The sequence below is a fragment of the Peromyscus leucopus genome, chromosome 9, assembly GCF_004664715.2.
Source record: "Peromyscus leucopus breed LL Stock chromosome 9, UCI_PerLeu_2.1, whole genome shotgun sequence".
Taxonomy (NCBI): Eukaryota; Metazoa; Chordata; class Mammalia; order Rodentia; family Cricetidae; genus Peromyscus; species Peromyscus leucopus.
Window position 1 is genome coordinate 44,370,228 of NC_051070.1, and position 27,745 is coordinate 44,397,972.

The following is a 27,745-nucleotide window of genomic DNA, read 5'->3' on the forward strand; positions in this document are numbered from 1 at the left end:
ATTATTGGGCAACTTTCCTACAAATCATAACAAATTTCTGTAAGTAATATTTATCTTTTTTTTAAGTGTGGTTTCAATTCATTTACTCCATAGTCCAAGGTTTAGCAATTGAATATAGTATCATTGTTAGATACTTTACCAAGTGTGAAACAAAGAATAGAAATCAACAGCTGAAGGAGACAAAAAAGAACAAGAGGAAGAGGAAGCTAAAAAAGGGAGAGAAGAAAAAACCATCTACCCCCCAAAACATGATGTGATCAAGGGGGAAGGAAGGGCATCCAGAAGCTATACATTCTCAGAGCAGTTTACCTACTTGTAAAATCATTTTGCTATAACCTAACAGCGAAGTGCATTGCCCTTGCTTTTACAACGATGAATTAAGAACAATGACATTCTCCAATCAAATACGGGGTACAGTAAACTTCTACAAATCATAGAAATTAATTTACTTAAGGGTAAAGGGAAAAGTTGACAGATGTGTCATCACTGGAGAAGCAGATTTCCACACAGTGGATTGTGTTTCCTTGCAACGAATCCCTGTTTCACATCACGGAACAATACTTGACTGTCATTCAGTTCTTTTAAATCTCTTTGTTCCAGACTGCCGTAGTCTCCAGTATAACGAAAAAGAGGCAAAAGTTTAAAATAGAGAAGATGCAGTCATAAAGATGTAATAATATCAAATGATATTTTCCTAAATATAAATGAATTGTCTGTCTGCAAGAGACAATTCTGGAATAAATTTTCTCCTTTTAGCAGATACCCGCTTCTTCCTTCCAGAACACATCACTAATAACATCATGTCTGCTACTTGAATGGCTGAATGTAACTCCCCTCCCTAAAAACCCTTTTCATTCACAATGACTGGCAAAACTGTATGTGGTTTTTAAAAACAGGTGTGTGTGTGTGTGTGTGTGTGTGTGTGTGTGTGTGTGTGTGTGTGTGTGTGTGTAGACCTGGCTGTTCTGAAACTCGCTCTATAGACAAGGCTAGCCTCAAACTCAGCAATCCTCTGCCTTCTGAGTACAGGGATAAAAGTTCACACATGCCAGCATTTTTTTTAAATTTATTTAAATTTATTTTATGTGCACTGGTGTGAGGGTGTCAGATCCCCTGGAACTAGAGTTACAGACAGTTGTGACTGCCATGTGGGTGCTGGGAATTGAACCAAGGTACCTTCACTTGGTACAATCCACAATTCTAACAACTTCAAAGCCTGGCCAAAAATAAAATCTCAATGAGTTATCACAGTCTTTGAAATGAGTGGGTAAAAGTCCCTCATTCTTAGACAAGACATGTTGCCTTATGTACTAACTAAGGCCAATGCTGTAGTGGCAGGTTACACTTCACACGCTGATTCTGATGTAAAAGTTACGGGCTAGTAAGGGTTCTGGTTCTGATTTGTCCAGTTACTTCTGTCATTCTGGCCACATATACTTGAAAGTTCTACAGTAAACTTGGGCCTGGACAGAGAGCTCAGCAGTCAAGAGCACTCCCTGCTCTTAGGACTGGAGTTCCACATCCTCCTAACTCCAGCTCTTGATGCATCCTCTGGCCTCAGGGAGCATTCACATACATGTGCACACATGAGTGTGTATGTGCATGCATACACATAACACACATACATACACGCTCACATGCAAAAAAAAATGTTTTTAAAAATAAAAGATACACTAAATGTGCCACTGAGGTAAAGTATATAAAACAGATTCCAACAACATAGAAATCAATTCTGCAATAATAAATAACACACGGAAGTTTTTTTTTTTTTTTTTTTTTTTTTTTTTTTTTTTTTTTTTTTTTTTTTGTCTTTTGCTATTAAATCACAAGGAAGTTTTAACAAGGGTTTTTTTCTCCATTCTAAGAAGTTGTCTTCAGAACACAACTTCATCTGAGGATCACTCTTGCCTAAATAAGTAGCACAATGCCTATTAATGCTAACAGGATAGCAGAAAGGCCTTTCAATGTTCTCATTGGCACTGAGATCTGAAGATTTCGGTTCACTTAACAGTTCTTAAAGAACTATGATATTCAAGAGAACACCGTGTCAAAGAGGTGAAATGGGGCTTCAAGTCTAACTCCATCATTTTCTAGCTAAAGACTGAATGGATAAGGCAGTCTTTGTTCGTTTGTTTTCTCGGCTGTTAAACAGGAGAAAAAGCAGTATGTGGCTATGACATTAACAATGCCCTTTCCTTGGGCTCCCTCTGAAAACCACACGACTTCAAAACGTGAAAGGAACTGCTTCGTTTTTAAGTTGTGAACCTGAGATAAGGAAAAAATTCACTAAGTAACTTAAAAGTAAGAGCTTGGGGAGGAGGACAGTAGTGTTGGGTTTTACAGTCTCAGAGTTGCTGATTATGTCTGCTCACTACTCACTGCCTGGATTTATATTTACTCCTCTTTCTTCTTGTTGTTGTTTTTGGTTTTTTCAAGACAGGGTTTCTCTGTGTAGCTTTGGTGCCAGTCCTGGATCTTGCTCTGTAGACCAGGCTGGCCTTGAACTCACAGAGATCCGCCTGGCTCTGCCTCTCAAGGGCTAGGATTAAAGACGTGCTCCACCACCACCACCCAGCCTTATATTTCTTTTCTACTGAAAGTGGAAGGCTTTCTTTCTCATTACAGAATACACACACACACATGTATGTATATATGTATATATCTGTATGCTACTGTTATGAAAGGTCAATGCATACAGGATTCCCAAGCAACTTCTGCTGAGCTCTTTATGAACCAGTCATTGCCTGACGACAGTGCTTATCCTAATGTAGCTAATCCTGATAGTTTTATAAATTCTTCACCTTCACTTACATTATCATTCCCTTTATCAAAGTTAAGACTCTTAGGAAGTGACGAGAACTGAGTGCTCACCAAGTACTGCATGGCAACAGAGCGCCGAAGAGGCCCCGGAGGTCCTATGAGAAAGATATCTTGCCCCAGCAGATCCTTCTGCATTATCCATCTCAGATGCTGGACTATGGACTGAGCTGGAGAGTCTGAAACTTTGAAGAAAAGAAAAAAATGACATGCAAATTTAACAATCATAGCTTTACTATACATTTATAACTATAAAATCACCAAATAATGTAGACTATGTAATGAAAATATGCATTTGGATGGATAGAGTATAAATGATACCAACATTTCAGTTTCACATTAAAATATTATCAATGCTAAAACAGGAAAAAATATCAAACAGACATCAAAGGGTCATATATCCTACATTTCAAAGCACATGAGAACACTGGTATAGTCATTTATAGGTGTTCTTAAAGGAATGAAAGTGCTTTTTATAGATGAGTGAGGAACTAGTGTCATTATTTTATCAGTTTCAAAGCCTAACCTTTTTATTCCAAAGGGAGATATGGCCAGTGATCCCAGACAAATAGTGATCATTACAGACATGAAAAGCTGGAGTCTGCACTAGTATAAAGTTGCAATAGTTGGGAGACACCCAGAGGAATCTATAATTCAAGTCTACTCTGCATCATTTGGTGCATAAGCTTTTCCTAGGAAGGCGAAGACAAATGTCTACTCACAATAGATTGGGCATCAATAACAGACCAAAAGAATAGTTCTGTCCATGTCCAGTTTGGTGACGTAATGAGTCTATTGACTTTACTTACTGGAGGATGGATGTGAAGCTATTTATAGGAATGTGAGTGGCCCCCACAACACCAAGAAGTCCCACTCAACATGGATATGACTTCTTCACTGATTTACAGACAGAGCTCCCCCACTTCATAGCCTCTATCCTCTATACACTCCAGCAGCTGAAGACCACATCATCCGGCAGGATTATACACATATAGAAGAAGAACACAGAAGAAGGGCTGGCTGCAATCTCAGGGGAGGGGCTGATGACCCTTCCCGCCTCCTCCTCCTCTGAGAGAAGGTCAACAGGCCCCAGTGTGGGGAGGGTCTCTGTGGAGAGGCACAGCTACTCTAACTAAGATGAGTAGAGGCTGTTATGCTCAGGACAGCAGACCACAGCCCCATTCTTTTGGAATAAGACTGCTCCAAACAAGGCCGTTCCAAGTCTACTATTAATTAAATAAATCATCAACATGTTCAACTTCTACCTAAGCATTTTCTGAAATGATTAAATTGATATAATTAATTTGTGTTTGTTCACAGGTAAATCACACAATAAGCCAGTGGGTCCATCACCTAAATACACAAGAAAAAAATCTCAGTCTTGTACATCTGGAAATGTAGAAAAGGCCAGGCGCTGTGGTACACACCTTTGACCCCAGCAGTAGGGAGGCAAAGGCAAGAGGATCTCTGTGAGTTCCAGGCCAGCGAGGGCTACATAATGAGATCCCATTATAAAAAGAAAAGGAAAAATAGAAAAGTCTTAAGGGTACTGCTCCAAACAGCACAGAAGACAGGAGAGTGGATAAAATGCACTAGATTCAGAACCCACTTAGGATAAAGTGAGTGATGGGAGCCCCGGTCTCATGTCTAGTGTAAGCACAAAACTGGAAGAGATTGCTCGTGCACACAGTAGTTAACTGTGTAAGAACAAAACCTGAAAAAACTATTACAAAAGGTTGAGGATCTTTCACATGAAAATTTGATGTCTGAAATGCCCCAAAATGTGAAACTTTCTTGAGTGTCCAAGTCACACCACAGTGGAAAATTTCACACTCAACCTCATGTAACAAGTCACTGTCAAAATACAAAGGCACTAAACATAGTGTTTGAAACTATCTTCAAGCTGTATATATAGGGATATGTCAAACATAACCGACCTTCATGCTTAGGCCTGGGTCCCACCCCCAAGATTTCTTATTATAATACAAGCAAATATTAAAAACATTTAAGTGAAATCCATTTAATGGTTACTTCCAACAATATGCCAAACCTTTAAAGATATATAATTGAGTGAAAAAAATAATCACATCTAGTGCCTGACAGTTATGCACATCTTCTCAAAGACCATATTTTCCTACTTTTATTTTTTCCCCCAATAACAGTATTTTCCTCTAGTATTAGGGCTTGATGTGGCAGCAAGGTTTTGGAGAGTGATGAGTGATCAAAGACACTATCATGGTGATGCTAATTGTAATGTCCAAGATAGTCCATCCTGCCCAAGAGACCAATGGCATTCTTACTGAGAATGCTCTATATTTATTCTTATTACTTAAGCACTGTTAATGAATACTCTACAATTAATCACAATTAAGCCCTGAGATATACTTGCTCTCAGTCTCTCCAACCTTCTGCAGGATGAAACTGCTAGGGAGGCAAGTTAGGATGAGCAACCTCTTCCAGTCTTGTGCTTACAATAGACCTGGGACCGGGGCTCACCACTCACTTCATCCTAAGCGGGTTCTGAGTCTAGTGCCTGACAGTTAGTTCCACACGTCTTCTCAAAGACCAGGTTTCCCTACTTTTATTTTTCCCCCAGTCATAGGGCTTAATGTGGTAGCTCACACTTGTGTATCCCCAACACCTGAGGCAGGAGAATGGTAAGAGCTAAAAACTAGGCTGGCCTCCTTAGTTATTCCACGCTGGTTAACTCTGGCCAGCAGGGGTGATGGCACCATCGTCACCGGAGAGTCCAGAGCAGACGAAGGTGTTGCTGAGATTGCCAGTTGCCTCTCAAGCCAGTGATCCTCAGCACACAAGCATCACACTGACGTGGAAGATGCTCCCATAAGTACTCACAGGAGTATGTGCAATTCCCAGGGCCCCATTTTCTGTGGTGTGAAACTGTGTCAAAATATATAAGCAATATTGGCTGTAATTCATTGCTTGCCTATCATGTGCCAAATAAATACACAAGTGATTTTTCTTCACTGTATCTCATTTAGATCTCACAGCAGGCCTAGCTGGCAGAGGCAGCATTATGTAAGGACAGATTTGAGCTACACCGTCTAGGTTGAAATCCCAATTCTCATATTTATTAGTTGTGTAACCTTAATCAAATCATTTAAGCTCCTGGTGTCCAGTTTCCCTATTTAATAGATATAATTGTACTTACAGAGTTGTGACAATTAAACTAAGCACAAAGATCAAGGGCTTGTAAAGTAAATGCTATGCAAGTTCACTCCCATTCTGCAAAGGGAAAATCACCGTTGGAGAGTATCGCCATTTGTATAAAGTTGACTAAGTCAGAGCCAAATCGGAATTAAGTTGCTCAAGCTGGAAGCTTGCATTCCACTCCTCCTGTCTCACATACCCCGCCAGAAGCCTGCCTTTCTTTCTTCCTTCCTTCCTTCCTTCCTTCTTTCCTTTCTTCCTTCCTTTCTTTCTTTCTTCCTTCCTTCCTTCTTTCCTTCCTTCCTTCCTTCTTCTCCTTCTTCTTCTTCTTCTTCTTCTTCTTCTTCTTCTTCTTCTTCTCTCTCTCTCTCTCTCTTTCTCTTTCTTTTTTCTTTATTCATTCATTCATTTTGAAGTGTGTGTTTGTGAGCATATGTGCCACACACACACGTGTGAGGTCAGAGGACAGCTTGCATGGACAGTTCCTCTCCTTCCACTGTGTGGGTTCTGAGAATCAAACTCAGGTTGCCTAGCTAAGCAGAGAGCTCTTTTTCCTAGGAAGAAGCCATCTCGCCACCTCCTTCCAAAAGCTTTTTGACACCTTCAGGCTCAAGACTTTCCCTACCACCAGGTTACACCAAATTTAGCATTTACGTCAAATGCTGTTCTGACCATTAGTCTTGTTTCTGTTATTGTAATGACATTAATGATATGCTTCATCCTCTATTAGAATTTGAAAGTCACTGTTATTTCTGTACATTATATTTCCACAAAATTCCCACTTTCCCTTTTGGTATTTTTAGTGCAGCACATTCTTAAAAGCACTTCCACCTTTAATTGGCTGGGAAGCTGCCTTACCCTACAGAAGGCAAGTATTATGCAGTACTGTGTGATGCCTGTGGTGGATTTCACATTAATGCTTCAGACCAGCAGTATTTTTAGGACAGCCTCAAGAAAACATGAGTCATACTTAAAAGCATGCCAGAAATAGAAGCAAGATTTAAGATTTACGAACATCTGCAAAATAAACTGCCAAACTGCCATGCATAACATAATGTAAACAGGTCCTGTGCATGAGAGAAACCCCTAGCTGTGACTTCAGGCACAAGATGCCACTCACTACCTTCCAGGAGTCCATTAAGAACAGCCTGGTGTCCAAACACTATCGTGGATCTTGATCTTACAGTCTAGGCTGTCCTTTCCCTGTAAAGATAAAACATCTGGGTCATGTTGAGTTACATTGCTAACTAAAGCCCTATCCAGCATTTTTCTAAAAATAAAGTCATAACTACTTTTGACTACTTTCGCAGTCATATTCAAGTACTTCACACTGATTTTATTAGGGAACTCTGAATGATGATTTTTCTCCCCATGTAGATGCCCATTTCTCATCTATGTGAAGACTTAAAATTAAAATTAAGCTCAGTTCAAATTCCCTCATAATAAACCCTTGAAAACTATTTTTTATTCTGAAAAACAATATAATATAGTGAAAAGAAAAAGCATTTGGAGCCAAACAGTCCTAGCTGTGGCTATTTGTCCTGTCCTCGGCTTCCCTGGACAGGCATCTGGACCATTCTGGGTCTACGTTTTCTCACTCTCCAGAGAAAGCTAATATTTGCAGACAGGACTACCATGAACACTACAGCTACCAAAATGCCGTGTTTAGTCCAAGTCAGTGAAAACCCAGTGTGCAAAAGTCCGTCCTCACCTGCAAAGTCCTCCCTGCTGGGCGTCTGGACAGCAAGTACACTGTAGACGAGGTGGACACAAGCAGGCTACTGAGTTTACGCTCAAATTACCTGCTGGGCCAGGAGTGGACTCGGAAGAAATTACAGAGAACGGGACACAGAGCTTAGAACAGGCTAATCCTCAGAGCTTGCACTAGGGATTTTCCAGTGACGTCTCATTGTACTCAGCACAATCACCCCCATAAAAATACACAGAGGCTAGCTTGGTGGTCACTATCACTGCTGCTCTTAGAGCACTGGGATTCAGTCCCCAGTACCCACATGGTGACTAACAACCACCTGTAACTACAGTTCCATGAGATCTGACACCCTTTTCCGACCTTAACGGGCACCAGGCATGCATGCAGTACACACGTATATACATTCAAGCAAAACATTCATGTACATTTTTAAAAAATTACTCAGAAGGACCTAAATCCAGGCTACCAGGGGTCTGGTCATTCTCCAAGATCCTTAGAGACTGTAAAGAAAGCACAGTGGCCCTCCTCACTGCAACTGAACACGCTACTAAAATGTCACCTACTTACTTGCTTCAACCTGTCCGTGGAAGCAGTGACAGCAAGGGTGAGGACATGGAGGTGGTGGTGTGTGTGTAATACAAAAATACAAAATGACGTGTTCAAAGCCCAAGTCCACATTATTTACAACTAAATAAAATCACTCCCACAGCTCTATTTGGTGAGGATCTATTACATGCTGAGCATCAAGAACACAAAGATGAGGATAATACGGTCCTTCAAGATGCCAAAAGAAACAATACGTATATAAAACCTCCATGTATATAAAGCGGCTGTCCTGTGAGGTGAGCTGATGAGTCTTCAACCAATACAGCTGCAACCAAAACTAGGTGGAAAGTGTAACACTTCACACAGATGAGGCTTGTCTTAAAAATCAGAAAAACCCATCAATGTACAGTTAAGTAAATTGCAGCATAAATTACAGTAAGCATCACACTGTCCACTGTTTGTGAAGGGAGCACATAATCCCTAGAATTTGCATAGAAATACAAAGAGAAGACATTCCTGGAACTATGAAAGGCAACAGGGTAAGAATGTGATTTCTCAATATACATTTTACGTTGTCTTAACATTTTAACCACAGAGGTGCATGAATTGTAAATGGTCTAAAAACTCAGAGCCAGCTACTGGGGTAAATGCTGAAAGACCAGAGAGACAAAGGAACAGGCCACAGCCATTTCTCACCTTGCCAACTCCACGAATCCTCTGACCGAATGCCCCTGAGTCCTCAGCTGAAAGGCTCTTAGTTCCTGTCTCCTCACGCTGCACATGCCTTTCTCTGTCCAGCCATTTCACTTCCTATCTCAACCTTCCTAGTGCTGAGATTAATGGTGTGTGTGCTTCCCAAATACTGGGATTAAAGGTGTGTACCACCACTGCCTGGCTCTGTTTCTCTCCTAGACTAGATCAATCTCATGCAGCCCAGTGTGGCCTTAAACTCAAAGAGATCCAGATGGATCTCTGCCTCCTGAGTGCTAGAATAAAAGGGGTGTGTGTGTGTGTGTGTGTGTGTGTGTGTGTGTGTGTGTGTGTGTGCGCCTGACCTCTATGGTTAATTCTGTGGCTAGTTTTGTCCTCTGATCTTCAGGCAAGCTTTATTAGAGTACACCAATTATCATCACACATATAAGTAAGTAATGTTAAAAAGTTATGTTTTAAAAGTCAAACTTTATAAAGTATTTGATATAAGAACATTTCCATAACATATTCCTTTGTGAATATGGGAACAAAAATACGTACAGTATATTTTCTTTCTCTTTTGTATTTTTAACAGGTATACAAAATAATGGCCTTTGTTTACAACACCTTCTTATATATGCATCATTGTCTGTACCCTGCTGTCTCCACATCCTTCCTACCTCCTCTTGCCTACCTTCTTTCTCCACCCACATGGTCCCCCTCAGAGATCTTATCACACATATGTGAACACAGGCATATATACATCTAGATTCTGCATCTGAGAAAGACGGAATCAATACAGCACGGCACTGGTGCAGAACCAGACTGCAGCCTAGTACAACACGAGAAACAGCGCAGGAATAAGTCCACGCACATGTTTAACTACGGAGACAGGGGGACCAGGAGGACATGGCGGGGGAAAGATAATCTTCAACAAATGGTTCCGGGAGAACTATTCACATGCAAAGGAATGAACCGGAGCTCTACTTCACGGCCTCTACAAAAATCAACTCCAAACTAATGAAGGACCTAAGACCAGAAAGCAAGAGAACACGGCGGGAATCTCCTGGACGCTGGCCTTGGCAATGACTTTTGGGGTGTCACACTAAAGCTACAAACCAGAAAGAAATAAGCAGGCCTATATCAAAGCAAATGCTTCTAAGTGAAAAAAATTAAAACATAACAAAGCGAAAAGGCAGCCGACAGAGTAGGGGAAATGCACAAGGTGTGTGAGTATATTTATAAATGTATATATGAATAACATATATGAGAATAAGAGATTAATATCCAAAATTCATAATAGACAAATACATTTCTAAAGCTGAAAAACAAATATCCTGATTTAAACAGAAAAAAATAAAAAACAGAGCTAAGTACCAATTGGCCTAAAATCCCATAATCCCAGCTTTATTTCTAAAAGCCTTAAAAACAGCAGTATCTTTAAATGTCCATCAAGAGGTGGGCAAGTTTTGATACCCCTATCAACTGAATAATTAAAATGAGGAATGAATTATTGAAACATGAACATGGCAGAATCTCAACATAATTACTCTACGCCACATATGGAAGGCAGAATACAATATAATTCCATTTATACAGAACTCTAGACAACCCAAAAGAGTTCTGAGTCACAGATTTGCCTGGCTGGAGTTCTGATCATAGCAATAGTTCCTGCTCATTCACACCAGAGTTTGACAAACCTCACCCTCTGAATATCAACCTGCTCCATTGTACCTAGTAACACTTAAAACACTGGACTAACACACGGTAAAATACTCTTGGTGCTACAGTTGGGCTTACAGCACAATTGGGATTCTATATTTTGGTGTGTGTGTGTGTGTGTGTGTGTGTGTGTGTGTGTGTGTGTGTGTGTGTGTTTAAGCTTTCTTGGCCTTCTATGTTGATTATATTCATTCTTGTAACAGTAACAGAAAGTTTTGTTACTTAAAAAAAAAATCTGTATTATACAATAATAACAGCTAGAAGAAGAGTGAGTCACCAAAAAAAAAATAGCAATATGGCAGGTGACCCATATCAGAATGTTTTCATCATAACATAATATTCAGCTTAATTTCACAGCCTATCCCCCTAAAGTACTTCTCTATAAGGAATTGACAATTTGCTGGCGACATCATTGCCTCAGTGTCACATTGATAACAAAACCACCACCAAAAACATAAAGGAAAGAATCATACTTACTTATACATGGATCTCAGAAGAACCAACAAGTTTCAAATCTTGTTAAACAAGCTCAAATTCTTCAAACATAAAGTGTAAAATTATTTTATGATTCAGATTACAGAAAAAAAGCAGCTAAAATATGTAACATAGCCATTCTTTAATAAAATCTATATTTTAGACATAGAGCTTTTGTTATCTATTGGAAAATTATGAGTGCATAAGAAAGCATGGTGGTGCATACCTATAATCCTAGCACTTAAGAGGCAGGAGGAGCCTGAGCTACAGGCCAGCCTGGGCTACTTAGTAAACCCTGTCTTAAAGAGAAATTTGGGCTTGCAACCACCCCTCAAGTGTGTAAACTGCATGCTCTTTACCCCAGACTTTCCATCCTGAGTCTCACTCTTACACCAAGCCCTGCAAGTAAAACGAAGTTAGGAGCACTCCAAACAGATGGACAGAAGATCTAGAGGGAAAAAAAGTTTCATCTGCTCTATGCTGCTTTTCAATGGGCACCTTCGTGATTAACAATAACACTATGAAGTTTCTCTAGATTCACAAATATAAATCTAACTTTTTTCTTCTTTAATAGCTATAGATGATTCCATAAAATGCATATATAATAATCATTTCACTATTCCTCTATTGATGGACTCAATTAATTTTTGTTCCTACCCAAAACTCTAAAATCTTGAAATATATATTATTACGTACATACCTTTGTATGTGCTGATTTTTCCTCAGTGAATAGAGCTCTCCCAAAAAGAAACTGTCAAAAGATGCATACTATGTGTGTGCATGTGTGTGTATCTATTTATGGCAGTGAGGTTCTTGCTAATGTATTCCAAACTAGCCTCAAACTCGTTTTTTTTTTTCCTCTTAGTACCAGAGATTAAATCTAGGGCCTCACATACTGTATACACTCTACCACTGACCTACAACATCAACCCTACTTTTAAAGATAATACGTTCATTAATTCCTTGAGAATTTCATACGGTGTACTTTGATCAAATTCACCCTTACTTCAGCCTCCTAACGCCTCCCAGGTCGACCTTCTTCCCATCCCTTCCCAATTTTGTGTTTTAACTAATAATCCACCAAGATCATACATTCATGGGTGTGGGGCTGTCCACTGAAGCATGGCTGACCTGACAGAAGCCTTGAAGGACACTGACTGTCCCTACTCCAGAAGCCATCAACAATACAGTCTCAGAAGTTGGAGCTCATGAGCCCCTGGCCTCTCACTCCTCCACACTACGAGGTCGACTGGCTTAATCTTGTGCAGGTCCTGTGCAGACAACCACAGCGGCTGTGACTTACTCTTGTGCAGGTCCTATAGTAATATTTTATTTGTACTGAAATGTGATTTTATTTGTATGTTAATAAATAAAGTTGCCTGGGAATCAGAGCTAATAGCAAGCCATAGCAGAAGTCTGGCAGTGGTAGCACACGCCCTTAATCCCGATCACATGACAGGCAGATCTCTGTGTGTTCAAGGATACCACCACCAGGGAGACACATGCCTTTAATCTCAATACCAACCATAGACGATCTGGAGGTCTGTATAGATGGGCAGTGACGAGGAGGTCACTGTTTACAGGAGGTTGAGTTTACAACCAATGAGAAGGCAGAACAGAAAGTCTGTAAGACAGACAGACACACAGGAAGTAGCTCTCTTGCTGAGGAGGACAGCAGCGGCAGTGAAGGGTAAGGTTTTTAGCTCTTAGCTATTGCTCTGACCTATTGGGCTTTTAACTTTGCAACTGGCTCTATGTTTCTTATTTAACAAGATAGTTACATCTACAAGGTCCTATGCACACAACCACAGCTGCTGTGAGTTCATGAGTGTATTGGTCCTGGCAGGTCCAGAAGACACTGGTTTTCTTAATATCTTTTTTAAAATAGAACTACATCACTTTCCCCTTCCCTTTCCTCCCTCCAGTCCATCTCCTGCCCCACCACTCTCAAGATGACAGCCTCTTTTCTTTGTGATTGTTATTTCATAGGTGTGTGTATGTGCACAAATACACAAATGCAACCTGCTGAGTCTTTTTGTTGATGCTGTGTGTATATGGTTCCAATGCTGACCACTTCTTATTGGATAACCAATAAGGGGGTTCATCTGGGGGAGAGGCTAATTCTCCCTCTCCTGGTAATGGTTAGTTTTCTATAGTTCTTTGTATAGTTGTAGGACCCCACAAAGTTCTCCCCTTTCTGTGTTAGCATGTCTATTGATATTGCCATTTTCCAGTCTGGCTTATGCAGCCATTTCTAGGAAAGACTATTGCAGACTTCCAGGGATTCTAACTCTTATATTCTGTCCACACTTCATCAATGTTCTCTGAGCCAGAGACGCAGGAGCTATGATATAGATGTATCCATTGGGGCTGGCCTCCCCATGATCTATTGTATCCAGATGCAGTTTTCTGTGTTGGTCCCCATTCGCTGTAAAGGGAAGTTTCTTTGTTGAGGGGAGGTAGCTACACTTATCTGTAGATCAAGGATAAGAGGTAACATCCAACTAGGAACTACGCTGGTCTAGTAAAATGGTCATAGGAAATTCTTTTATAAATTCCATGGCCTCATTAGCTCTGAAAGGTTGGCCAGGTTTCCAGTACCAAACATGATTCCCCTCCTGTTGAGTGGGACTGAGGTCCAATTAGATGGCCATTGGCGACACTCACTAACATGTGAGTGTCACCTACTGCACCTTTATGAGTATCTTGCCAACGCTGATCATTGTTGTGGTTCACGGGTGTGACAGCTGAGTAGAGTTATCAATTACTTCCCTCCCCTGGCAGTCTGCAGAGTATTTTCTGGTACCATGGAAGCAGGACATGAGGAAAGCTTTCAGGTTAGATCCAGCTCAAATCATGTGAGTCCTGTTTCCTAAGTGTGTGTTGCGGAAGAACACTGTTTTCGTCCCAACTCTGGCACTTACAATCTTCCTGCTCCCTCTTCTAACACGGCCCCTGAGCCTTTGGCCAAAGTGATGTAGACATCCCATCTGTGCTGAGCATTGCACTGATGCATGCTCACAGCACTGCACTGATGCATGCTCACAGCACTGCAATGGCTTGCTGAGTTTCTGCATTAACCACCACCCACCATGAAATAACTTCTCCGATAAGGTTTAAGATCTGTGCTAATCTATCAATCCCCACTTCCCGCCCCCTTAACTCTTTATTTTGATGCAGCTTTGAGATAAGTTCCCAAGGCTGTCTGAAGTTGTTCTGCTGACCAGGCAGAGATTACAAACCTGCATCATCAGGCCAAGTTTGGCCTCAGACTCTTAATCCTATCTCTTCTAAGTAACTGGAAGTACTGGCATGCACCACCACACCCAGCAGGCTTTTCAGTGTAAACTGGTGAGAACAGATGTTACTCTCTATCTGGAAGTCTGAGAGGTAATCTCTTTTTACTTTAATAGCGGCTCTCATCTCAATTCTCCTGGAACGCCATGGGAACTAATACTTCTGCCAGCGATATATCGGAATGCCATTTCCTGGACACTGTACCCGGTATGACAGTTTTCAACTCTGGTCAAGGTGATGTATGAAAACTGGAAACTTGCCGCTCGCTGGCTGTCACACAGGTTTAGAACACTGTTCACACACCCACTGGCCATTTAATCCTCTTCTGTGTTGTGTCTACTGAGATCCTTGGCTTACTTTCTACTGGTTGCATGATTTTTCTCACCAATTTGTAGGAATATCTGTATATTAAACATGTCATCCTCTTTCACTTATATGGATTTTAAATTGCTATTTTTAAATTAAGGGTTTTCTATTTGTGTTCATTTTCTCATTTAAACATGGTCATTAACCATGGTCAAACTGCCAGGCAGATCCAGAGATCGTAGCCAAAGATTGTACATCTCAAAGCAGAGAGCATTGCAGACACGTTGGTCAAAGTACAAAATATCAGGAGGAACAAGTCCAGACACGTTATAAAACATGCTGACCAGAGGGTGACAATTAGTCTTAGCTGGGCTTTCTATTGCTGTGATGAACCACAGTGACCAACCACCTTGGGAAGAGAGGGTTTATTTAGCTTGCATATCCTGAATCACAGTCCCTTGTGGGAAACCAAAACAGGAATTCAAACTGTGTGGGAACCTGGAGGCAGGAGCTGATGCAGAGGCCATGGAGGGGTGCTGCTTACTGGCTTGCTCCTCATGGCTTGCTCAGCCTGCTTTCTTCTAGCCCAGGATGGCCCCACCCACAATGGGCTGGGCCCTCCCACTTCAGTCACTAATTAAGAAAATGCCCTTCAGGCTTGCCTAGGGCCTCATTCTCCAGTGAGGGTCCCTCTTCTCAGATTATTCCAGTTTGTGTCAAGTTAACATAAAACTAGCCAGCACAGTACCATATATTTGAAAATGGCTATGAGAGTAGATTTTAAATATTCTCAGTAAAAAATGTGTGTGAGTGGGGGAGAGGGACTGTGAGGGGAAGATGAGGGTGGGGTGCTGCAGCTGGATGTAAAAGAATAGACAAATTTAAAATGTGTGTGGGGGGGGTAATGGACATATTAATTAGCTTAACTTAATCACTCTCCAATAGATACAAAGATGAAAATATGTTGAATAGCATACATTTCAACTTATCAATTTTAAAAATACACTAAGAAAAATTTTTAATTATACATTTGTGATGAAAGTCTGAGAAAGCAATAAGATCAATTAAGTGAAAAATAAAGTGATAAAATATATCAAAAATGTGATTTGTCTTACAATATGTTTCAAAATAAAGTTAAAGAAAAATTAGGCACTGGATAAAGACTGCTTACACCAAGTCCAAGGAGAGACTATGACAAAGTCAAAAATTTTAAAGGTTAATTAAGTCTTCTATTTGAAAGTCCATCCCACAAAATACGCTAGCGAGGGCTGGAGAGATGGCGCAGCAGTTCAAAGTGTGTATTTCTCTTCCAGAAGGACCTGTGTTCAATTCCCAGCACCCCACGTTAGACATCTCACAACTGCCTTTAACTCCAGCTCCAGATCAGCTACCTCTAGCCTCTGCAGATACCTACACAAACGTGGCCCACACATACACATACACACATGATTAAAAATAAAAATAAATTTAAAAATACATATAACTGGGTGTGGTGCCACATGCCTTTAATCCCATCATTTAGGAGACAGGAGGAGCTCTGAGTTGAAGGGCAGCCTGATCTATGTATGTAGCAAGTCCCAGGCTAGCCACAGGTACATAGTGAGACTCTGTCTCAAAGATAAAATAATCTTTAAAAAAAAATTCTGAAAGGTAATTCACAAATTCTTATGTAGGAAGAGGCAACTGTGCAGTATTAAAAGTAAAAGCACATGCCCTCAGCCTTGGTCTCGGAAGCTTCTTTCATGGCATATAGCGATTAATAGAAATCCATGTATGTCAGGGTGCTTGGAGTGCTCAGCCCCAGACGGGATACTCATAATCACCCTTTCCAAGGCTCAAGGACCATCATGGAGGAGGAGGTAGAAAGAACTGAAGAGTCTAACAATAGAGAGAAGGCTCATGAAATGCTGTCTCCTCACAGGGCATGGTCTATAGCAGGAATCTAAAGGGTCTTATTAATAAAAACAAACCTGGAGCCAGGTACTGGGATCAACACTGGAAGATCAGAGAAGCAGAACAAGCCACAGCCACCTCACCTTGCCAATTCCTCAGGTGATCCTGTTTCCTCAGACTGGAAGCCTCTGTGTCCTCATCCAGAATGGATCTCAGCTGAACTGTTGCTCAAAAGCCTAAAAGCTTAACCACTCTGGTTCCTGGTCCTCATGCCTTATATACCTTTCTGCTTTCTGTCATTGCTTCCTGGGATTAAAGGCTTGAGTCATCATGCCTGGCTGTTTCCAGTGTGGCTTTGAACTCACAGAGATCTGGATGGATCTCTGCTCCCAAGTGATAGGATTAAAGGTGTGTGTGCCACCATTTTCTGGCCTCTGTGTCTATCTAGTGGCTGTTCTGTCCTCTGACCCCAGATAAGTTTATTAGGATGCACAATATATTGGGAGACACAATATATCACCATAATGGTCAGGTTCATTAACACAATAATCCTGATTATCATACAAGGCCTTGGCAAGACTGGACTTTTCAACATTCAGTTATGGATGGAGGAAGGGTCTCATGAACATAGTCCTTCCCAGAAAGCTAATGGCAACTGACTGCTGATGGAGAGGCAGAGTCCTTGAATTCAATGATATAACTACTGGTGACTTGTCCATCAAAAATAATAATAACAACAATAATAATCCTCCAGGGAATAGCTGCACACCCAAGCCCATGAGGATGGTCCTGGTTAAACTCAGTGGGTCTCAAAACAAAAAGATGATAGCGGGAGGGGAGCTGGTCGGTAGGAGGTAGGGTGGTGAGTGTTAGACCCAAAGTTAACCTATAAGCCCCACCTGCCCAAGGACCAGGTAACACCCTGGGATTCAGAGAGTTGTAGTTCTTGCAAAATAACAATAAAGTCTCATGGAAAAGTACAGAGGCCTATGGGTTTTGTCCATAGAAGTCCTGCCAACATCTGTCTAGAGGCCATTCAGCTGGAAAGTTTCCAGGTGGTGGTCCTGACCAAATTCCATCTTGATCAGTATTCAGAATTTTAATAAAAGCTTGCTTTAAATTGGCCCAAACGGTAGAACTGGTTTTTCTCTGGTGAATTTCAGGATTAACAGTGAAAAGGAGAGGACTATGAGAGTGGGATGATGAGTGTGACCAGAATGTACTATATACATGTATAAAATTGTCAAGAGATCAATTAAGAACATGAGTAAACAAACACAAACAGGATCTTAAGCGCTGGAGGCCTGGCTTCTCTCACATTTCCTCAACCTCCACCTCTGTTAAGAAAGAGAAGATTAGGGAATGCTTCCCCTTTGTGTAACCTTTGCACTAATTTATTAAAAGTGGCAAATAGCTGCAGTGATTGCTCTACAATATTTTCACTGACACAAAAATCACATCGTTTCTCCATGTCATTCTGTCGCTTACGACACTGATAAATTTCTCAAACCTCTGAATTATTGCTAAACTAAAGAGAAAAAAGTCTTTAATCCTGTGATCCATTTTGAAAGCATAATGTTGTATGTAATTCTTACAAAAAAAATCTTTGGAGCCTAATTGCTTGGATAAAAGTTTGGTGTGTCCAGATACTTTAAACGACCTCAGCTCTAACTGCAGGTGGCAACAAGCTTATGCAAGGAATCAGGATCACCTCTGCGGCGGGTTAAAAGTTATCTCTTGAAAACCTCTTACCTGGGGAGCACCACCTCAAAGGCTCTGGAAGAAGTACTTTCTTTGATACAAAATATTTTAACTTCAAGCACAAAATATAAAAGAATATCTTTAAAAAAAAAAACAAACACCTGCAGACTTCATCTAAGCCTTGAGATTCCATTTTCACACAAAACAGCAAAAAGGCTTCACTCACCCACACCAACACTTGCAGGTGAGAGACAGGACTAGGATGCCACCAGGAAGTCCTAATGGAAAAGGCAGGGACTGACAGGGCCTGGATAATAAATCACTGAAGAGCAATCCCACTCCTGTGTGTGTGTGTGATGTGCAGGCCCCGGGCTAGCTGCGGAACTAAAGGACGCCCGTGGTGCCCCACACTGTGAAGACAAACGGTAGAGAGGAGAAGTCAACAGTGTCCACGGGATGCAAGCGTGACTATCTGGGATGGCTGTGAAATAAGCAGCTGCACTGTGAGAAGACACTCCTGCTCTCCTGCAGTCTGCCGGGAATGTTAGGCTCCTGGCTAGGAATGCTCTGGTCCAGGCCACCTGGCAGTCACGGGCTATTGTCAGGGCAGGACACTGTGCTTCTGCTTCCTCCTACTGTGTGCTGCCTTCTCAGGCTCTCCAACTCTGGTGAGGACAGAAGTAAAAATCCCCACGCCGCCAGGTCAGCACTTCTCTGCATCATCATTCCTACCACTCGGTTCCAAATGAAGTTCCAGTATCTCGTGCTTCCGTCCATTGCAGGATTAATTCCAAGGAAAAGCGAGCGTACTTGAAGACCCAGGGGCATTTTGAGAAGAAGGTAAACTGGAACTCAGCTGAAATCAGGAAGTCTGGGCTTCACCCTCCTTCATCTTCTGATCTCTTCCTTGTGCTTTCCCAGGTAGTAAGGAAACCTTCAGAGAATAGTTGGTAATGCTCCTTTCTACAACAAAGCTCATCACCCCATGCTGCGTTTTAAATATTAGCTATCCAAAAGATAAAGAATATCCTTAGAATGAGCTAAACTGAAGCATAAATACAGAGGAAAAAAACAGGTATCAAACTTTCAAAAAAAAAAAAAACCCACCATTTCCAAAGTATTTTATTTATCAATGTGTGTGCAGTGTGTGTATACATGTGCGTGTATGTACTTGTACATGTGGAGCTGGAGTTGAAGCCGGGTATCTTACTCTGTCTTACATTTTGAAGACAGGGTCTCTGTGCACCTGAACGGCCCCAGTTGACTCCACTGGCCAGAGAGCTCAGGAGATGCACCTATCTCCACCCACCACACTCTCCAGTCCTGGGGTACAGACCACATCTGGCTTTTATGTGGGAATCAAACTCAGGATTTCACACTTGCATTGCAGGCACTGGACCAAATAAGCATCTCCCCCCAAAAATATTCTTAAAACTCCAATAGAAAAGAAAATGCTTCAAAATTCCTTCTGAACCTAAAGTCATAATCTCTCACCAATTATGTAACAGTGAACCTAAAGAACTATAATTTTCCCATTTTGGAACTATTCTTTGGAAAGGGGGAGAACGCTCCTAAACACAGTATGTGAATACATGAAGTATACAAAAACATACACTGTCTGCTCATCATGTAGCTGTCCCATTTGTCTGTGCAGACACTTCTGAAGATTTAGTTGACCTAGTCACACCTCCCTTTCCAAGTCCAACACCTAACCACCTTTATCTAACAAATGGGTACAGTTAAAATAGTAGAGACCACTAACAATTTACCACTAGGAAAAACATATGCTACCACCTTCTTATCCAAACTCCTTAGAAGTTCCTGGGGAAGCTATCAGAGCGCACGTGAAATTCATAGCAGGAAACAGCTGATATATTAAAAGCTGAATAACACCAAATACTCCTTGAGATTTGACTTTTCCTCGGGAAGAATTCCTTGGTTCTTCCAGGTATAGCTTTATCATATTCAGCTGAATTCTTACTACATTCCTGCAGTTCACAGTTTTTAGCAACCATGAGAATCTTGTATCTAGAAATACTTACACTTTGGAGCTTAACTGTAATCAGCTCACATGCCCAGACCAGCCCAGATCTACTTTTTAAAGAAAGACTGAATGAAGACAAGAGTATTTTGGAGGTGTCTTAACAAGATAATAACCCTTACTAATCCTCATACTCAGCAGGGCCACTCACAAGGCAGGAAATGTAAGGATCTAAGACTCAGACTCCAGGAGCAGTGGTCAGTAGATACAGCATTTTTCAACTGAGTTGGAAACAGCATTTTTTGTACCAGCTGTCACGTAGCCAACACTGAGCCTTCCAAACCACAGAGGAACCTGCACCGACCACAGACCCTTTATCAGACATCACATTAACTGTCAGGCACTGTCCTACGCATCCACCTGCTGCGATCTGACTGCATCCTAACTAGAGCCATATGGCTGGAACCACCGTCTCCATAGAGTCAAGGAGACCTGGGAGTTGGACACCTACAGGATTCACACAGCTAAAAGTAGCACAGCCAAATTTTTAAGCACCATCTTCACCCTCAGCAAGCATTTCCCTGAGACCTGAAACTCAGTAAGTTTTCCTATTTTCTATTAAGAAGCAGCATTATCCCTGAACTCTCAAATTATGACAAATGTGGCACAGAGATCAAAGGAAGTGACCTCTTTTCACTTGATCCTGTACTCAGGGCATGAAGGTATTCAGGTCTATTTTCTTAATTCTTCTGCAGACGTGTATAACAATTTGTGGGACAATTTGTGTCACTAACCTTACCCGTAGAAAAGAAAAGCTGTCTGTTACAATAATGCTCTCAGACATAACCATTAAATAATAAACATTAAAAATAAATGTTCCTGACTCCCACTGTTGGGATGACGAGGGCTGCAGAGCATCAACCTAACAACCAGAACAAAACAGCTCATCTGTACGAACAAAGAAAAACTCACCACACAGTTGATACAAAGAGATGGAGAGATGGCTCAGTGGTTAAGGGCACTTGCTGCTCCTCCATTAGACCCAATGGTTCAGTTCCCAGCATTCATGCAGGCAGCTCACAAGTGCCTCCAAAACCACTACACTCACATGGCATATACAAGCAAATAAAAATCTGAGAGAGAGAGAGAGAGAGAGAGAGAGAGAGAGAGAGAGAGAGAGAGAGAGAGAGAGAGAGACCCAAATAAGAGCCAAGTGCCGTCCCAGCCTCAGGGCCGGGGGGCCTATGGAAGACAGCCACCCAAGCCAGGCACCACTACAAGTAACAAATAAGTGATGGGGAAAGACAGAAAAACAGAGCAGTGCATGTGGTATGGAGAGAAGCAGAACCGGAGACACAAAGGTGGTGACAGATGAGTGACAGGGCTGAGATCAACATGCTGTCCTTGCCCAGTAGGGCTGGCCGGAGGATGAACAACAGCCTGGAGCTTATGCAGACACAGATTCAGGCCCGGCCCCCAACCTGCTGCCCAGCTGTGGGAGCCCCGTGGCTCTGAGCAACAGTGGAGGCCTGAGATAAGGAGAGGTTCACTTTCTGGGACGGACCTTCTCAAAGGACCACCATGGTCCATGACACTACCGGAGGCAGAACAAGGCAAACCTGCAGACAGACAAACTGATGGAATCCAGCCCACGGGACAGAAGTGAAAGGGAAGAACAGTCTCAGATGCTGACCATGATGGTGTCTGTGGTCCATGCTGCTGCCCTAGGCTGTAAGGAAGCCTGATTTCCGTGTGAATATATACAGTTCTTGGGGCTGCCTAATGCCTTGGTGATGTCCTCAGGCTGCCGTGCTGATGTGAGCGGCCCATATAACCACCTGAGGCCATGTCGAGGCTCATGGCCCATGTAGCCACTGATGGCCATAAGTGAGTCAGGGGTCCTACCTAATCCAGCCAAGGGCCATGTTGATGTCTACAGCTCATGTTAACACAGAAGCCCATGCGGATGCCTGTAGTCTAGGCTGCTGCCTGAAGCCATGTCAATGTCTGTGACACAGGACAGCTGTCCCCACCCTGCTCTGGCCACCCCTTGGCTCGCCACAGACGATGGTTTCTCACACTGACACGGGCAGTTCAGACTCATTCTCCCTTAGAGGGCTGGCCACTAGGAATTTGACCGTGCTCAGGTGAATATACAGACAACACAAAATAGATTCCCCTCCCCAAAGGCAGGGTAAGAGGTGGAGGAGGGCATGGGAAGGCAGGGAGGTGAACACAATCGGGGTGCATACTGTGAGATTCCCAAATAATCAATAAAATAAAAAAGGATTAAAAAAAAAACTAACTCAAATGAGCTGAATTCTGGGAAGAAAATAATAAATACTTGGAAGGACAGGAGAAGCCAACGACTAACTTTCATCCCTATGGAACGATCGGAGGAGAAATAGTCTGCCATGGTCGAGTCAGAACAGTCGGGGCTTACAAGAAGCACTTGTAACTCCAAAGCCCTCCTCGGTGGCTGGGGCACAGACATGCATGCAGACAAAACACCTATACACATGAAATAAAGGAAATTTGTATTGATTAATTTTTAAATCCGTTTCTGGGCATGCAGAACGGCTCAGTAAGTAAAGGCACTTGTCACAAGGCACTCACTGACAATCTGAATTTAGTCCCCAGGACCCACAGGAGAGGACAACCAACTCCCACACATGGTTCTCTCACCTCTACAGATGCTCTGTAAGTGCCAAGTAAGTGCCTATGCACCTGTTGCTACACACACACACACACACACACACACACACACACACTTCAAAGGATCTGTAGCCATAATACAAGAGAACCTCATGGAAATCAATTTAGAAAGGCAAACAACTCAATACCCTCAAATGGGAAATGGCTTTAGCAAGCATTCATAAACAGAGATGTGAAAATGGCCAGTAAGTGAAAGAGAAGACCATGTACCTCATTACTCCCCAGGGCAATGCAAACAAATGTGAGAACTCAATTCTAGTAACCTCCTATTACTAGAACAGAGAACGGACCTCTGAAGTTCATCTCTCCCTTTACAACACAAATGAGAACACCGACGACAATTGTCCAAGTCAAGTTTTCCAAAACTCCAGAAATTAACAAAAGGCTTTCAATCGGCTGACAGGCATTAATCCAAGGAACAGGAGAACCTTGGGGAGAAGCTTGTGGTGTTTTTAATGCCCTGATTCCATCCAGCCACTCAGACTCTACAGGTATCTAGTAAACCAGCCACCCACCGTCACAAGGAACACTGGCACCTAGCAGCCACTGAAGGGGACGAAATGGGTTGGAGTGTCCCCAAAAGCCCATTCCCAGGGGACTACCCCCCAGGCTGGTCTGGCAGTTCTCTGTAACGTTCATTCTCAGAATCCGTCCTTATTTAACCTACTCAAAGCTCACTGCGTAGAAACAGCACTGTGCCCGCCCCCACCACCACCACCACCACTAAAAAGCAGCTACAATTATTGAACATTACAGCTGCCTGCAGCAGAGGAACTAATTAGAGTTAAAAGGGGGATGATCAAAAAAATGTTAAAAAATTAAATAATAGGTGTTCACCTGAGGCTCCAATACTCTGAGGAACCTACAAGGCCAAGCCTATATCCAGGCAAATACTAGGAGGATGTCATGTCTTACTTTTGGCTGACGCTGAGGGTCTTCATCAGCAGGGGAGTGAGGCGCGTCCAGGGAGGTGCGCGCCCTGGCGTGAAGGTGTGGAGAGCGTGCCAGGTGCTGTCTACGTCATTCCTTATTTTAGGAGAGAGCGGCTTTAAGCTGTGACTAGCTGTGGGTAACTCCATGTTTTCAAACAGCAGTCCCCTGGCTTGTCTCCTGTTATTGTGATAAACCGCATGACCGAACCAAGTTGGAGAGGAAGGGCTTACTGAGCCTACACTTTCACGTCACACTCCATCACCAAGGGACGTCAGGGCGGGAACGTAAGCAGAAGCCATGGCGGAGCGCTGCTGGCTGCCTTGCTTTCTGTGGCTTGCTCAGTCTGATCTCTTAGACAACACAGGACCACCTGCCCATCACACACAGCGAGCTGGACCCTCCTACATCAGTTATTAATTTTTTTTAAATGCCAACAGACATGCTCACAGGCCAGTCTGATGGAGGCAGTTCCTTAATTGAGGCTGCCTCTGCCTAGGGGACTCCGTGTTGAGTTGATAAAAAACTAGTCAGCACAAGCAGTTGGCTAGACTGTGAGCGCAAATGTTGAGGGAGAGTGACTCGGCATCTTGTCTGTGGGAGTAAACAACCGCCATCTGTCTAGCTCCCACCATGGCACAGACTGATGGCGAACATTCACATAAATAAAATATGGACTTATCAACTGAAATCAGCAACTCAGGGACACAGCAGAATAATATCTGAAAATATCCAACACGTGCTTATCAGTCACACCAGGTGTAACTCCCACTCTTGGTACTGAATAGCCCCATCCACCCCCATTCCCTCAGCCTGCCAAGACTGAGACAGAGCAGCACACAGGATCTCACCTGGTTGCTTATCACAAAGCTCAACCAGGATTGCCACAGCCAGGAACCTCACCTCTGCCCCCGGCTCCAACAGTTTCTCCTCCCCATGACACACACAAACGCCATTGAAACTGACACTCAAACATGGCTTGTCCCTGCATCTGGCAACTCTGCTCTGAGCAGGTTTGTGCCTGCAGTCTGTGAAATTCCTTACCTGATCCCCTCCAGACATTTCCCTTGTCTCTGTCCAAGCTCTCAGTCTCTGCTTTCAGGTCAGGCCGTCTGAACTCTGCAGCCTCCTTAACCTTCTCTTAGCCATTCTGTGCTCTCTCTCTCTCGCGCGCACACACACACACACACACACACACACACACACACACACACACACCTATATCAGCTATAATATGTAATCTCAGAATTACTATAACTGGTACTGAAGTAAAATAAGCATGCTTGCCAATGACCATGGCCATCAAGTGAGCTCACTAGTACTTGGGGAAATAATGCCAATGAGACTGATGCAGATTTGTGAATTTTTTTGTTAATCAATAAATTCTGACTTTGCAGAAAGATGTAAACATGTCAACCTGTTTCTAACAGGGCACGCTCACAACAAAAGCTCTTCACTAAAGACCAAAAGAATTGCTGCTTCCGGCCATTTAAGAAAGCTGTGTGATCATTTAGTGGTCACTAAACTAAAGGACAGCCTTAATGACTGAGGGTGATAAAGAACACACAATATAGAGAAATAGCTAAGCGAAGTCACTTAAAGTAGCAGTAACAACAAATCCTACAAAAAAGACTGTTTTCCACAGCTACCACATTACTTTAAAGGTGCACTTCCAACAACAGAAGCTACTAGAACAAACAAAGGAGAAAGTACAGCTCAGAAGTGCATAGAGAGAAATAGTTAACGAAAGCTGTCTGTCTGTCTGAGGAGGCTGGAAGTGTTCTCAGTGGTAGACAGAGACAGACAGACAGACACTTGGTAGACATTTCTGCTGGCTATTTTTGTCAACCTGACACAAACATGATCATCTGGGAAGACAGAACCTCTTCTGTCTTCAGAACTGCCTCCATTCGGTTGGCTTGTAAGCAAACCTGAGGGGCACTTTCTTGATCCGAGGTTGATGTGGGGAGAGCAGTCCACTGTGGACAGTGCCCTGGGCAGGTGGTTCTGGGCGGTACAAGAGAGCAGGCTGGGCCAGCCAGTGAGCAACGCTCCTCCCATGGTCTCATCTTCAGTTCCGACCACAAGGTTCCTGCCGTGAGATCCTGCCCTGCTTCCCTCAGATTGACTGTGACCCAGAAGTTGTAAGATAAATCCTTCCCTCCCCAGGCTCTTTTTGGTCATGGTGTTTATCACAGCAACAGAAAGCCAACAAGGACACGAAGCAACTGGCTCTTATAACTATGTTCTAAGAATGAAAAGAAACGGAGGAAGGACTTAGAGGGCAGCATGACATCAATGTGTCATCAAACAATGTCAACAGACGGAAATGATCGTAAAACTCCCAACAGAAACTATGAACTTGAAAGCTACAGTCAGTAAAAGGAAAACATTCACTAGCCAGGCTGAGAAGCAGCTGTGAGCAAGCAACAGAATCATCTGATGTAAAGAAAGGTCCTGAAGGGATGCAGAACAAGGCAAGCCTGCAGACAGACGAACTGACGGAATCCAGTCCACGGGACAGAAGTGAGAGGAAAGAACAGTCTCAGATGCTGACGGGGCTTAGGAAGTCTACCAACAAACCGATAATAAGAAGTCTAGGGAAGAAAGCGAGGGAGGGAGGGGAAAGGGGGTAAAATATAACCAAAATCTTGGCATTCAGCATCCAAGAAACTTGACAAACTTTTGAACAGGATAAAGTCAGAAATTAGCACTTAATAAACATTGCATTAAGTCAGTTTCCCATCGTTACAACCAAAATACCTGAAGCATCATGGTAGGAGTATATGAGAGAAAGAGGAACCAATGACATGTGGAAGACGAACAGTGGGGAGGGGCAAGTCTTGGTCCTTATAGAACAAATCATTGTCAGGCCAAGGCCCTGTCTCTTAAAGGTTCCATCATCCCAGCATGCTCACACTGGAGAGCAGGCATCTAGGACGGGACCCTTTGCAGGACAAACCATCAAAAGCCACAAAGAATCTTGAGAAGAAAAAGAAAAGTGACGGATGACTCACGGCATAAGGGGCTTACTGACGAGATTAGTAACTGACCCCTCACAGAAACCAGGGAGGCTGGAAGCACCAAGATAACATACCAAAAATGCCAAAGAAACTGTCAACCGAGAAATCTGTAACCAGTGAAATTATCCTTCAAAACACGAAGAAAAAATTAAGACACTTCTAGATAACAAAAACAGAGCATTCATCCATAGCTGAGCTGCAGCACAAGGAAAATCAGGCTCATGTAAAAGCTCACTAGACAGCGATTCAAAGTCACTCAAAGAAACCGGAAAAGAAACTGCATGGGTAAATATGAAGACATAAACATGCTTCTGTCTGTGCTTTCTTCTACAGCCTTAAAAGACAACTTTATAAAACAGAGACATAAAACTGTCAGGGGACTTCTCTCTCTCTCTCTCTCTCTCTCTCTCTCTCTCTCTCTCTCTCTCTCTCTCTTCTTGTGAGTGTATGTGGCTGAGTGAAAGTGTGTGTGTGTGTGTGTGTGTGTGTGTGTGTGTGTGTGTGTGTGTACACGCGTGCACAGTGGGGGAGGAGGCAGGACACGCACAAATCATGCCTCAAATATTTTCTTCCTTGGTTTAAAAAACAGGGTCTCTTACTTGGTCTGAATCTCACCAATCAGGTGAGGGTGGTTTGCTTTCAATCCCAGGAATCTGCCTGTCTCCACCTCCCCAGTGCTGGGATCATAGGCAGGTGACGTTACATCAGCTCTTTTATGTGGGTTCTGAGAAATAAACTAAGTTCTCATCTCATGCTCCCATGGTCACC

The 27,745-nt window shown here is 42.6% G+C and overlaps 1 protein-coding gene across 1 annotated transcript in view; it reads right to left on the minus strand.

The window, feature by feature from the left end:
* The window catches only part of Vwa8 (von Willebrand factor A domain containing 8), a 342,755-nt gene that overhangs the window by 291,755 nt on the left and 23,255 nt on the right, over positions 1-27,745 (minus strand). Inside the window, 1 exon segment of the mRNA XM_028878597.2 lies at positions 2,872-3,002. Coding sequence (XP_028734430.1) covers positions 2,872-3,002 — 131 coding nt within the window.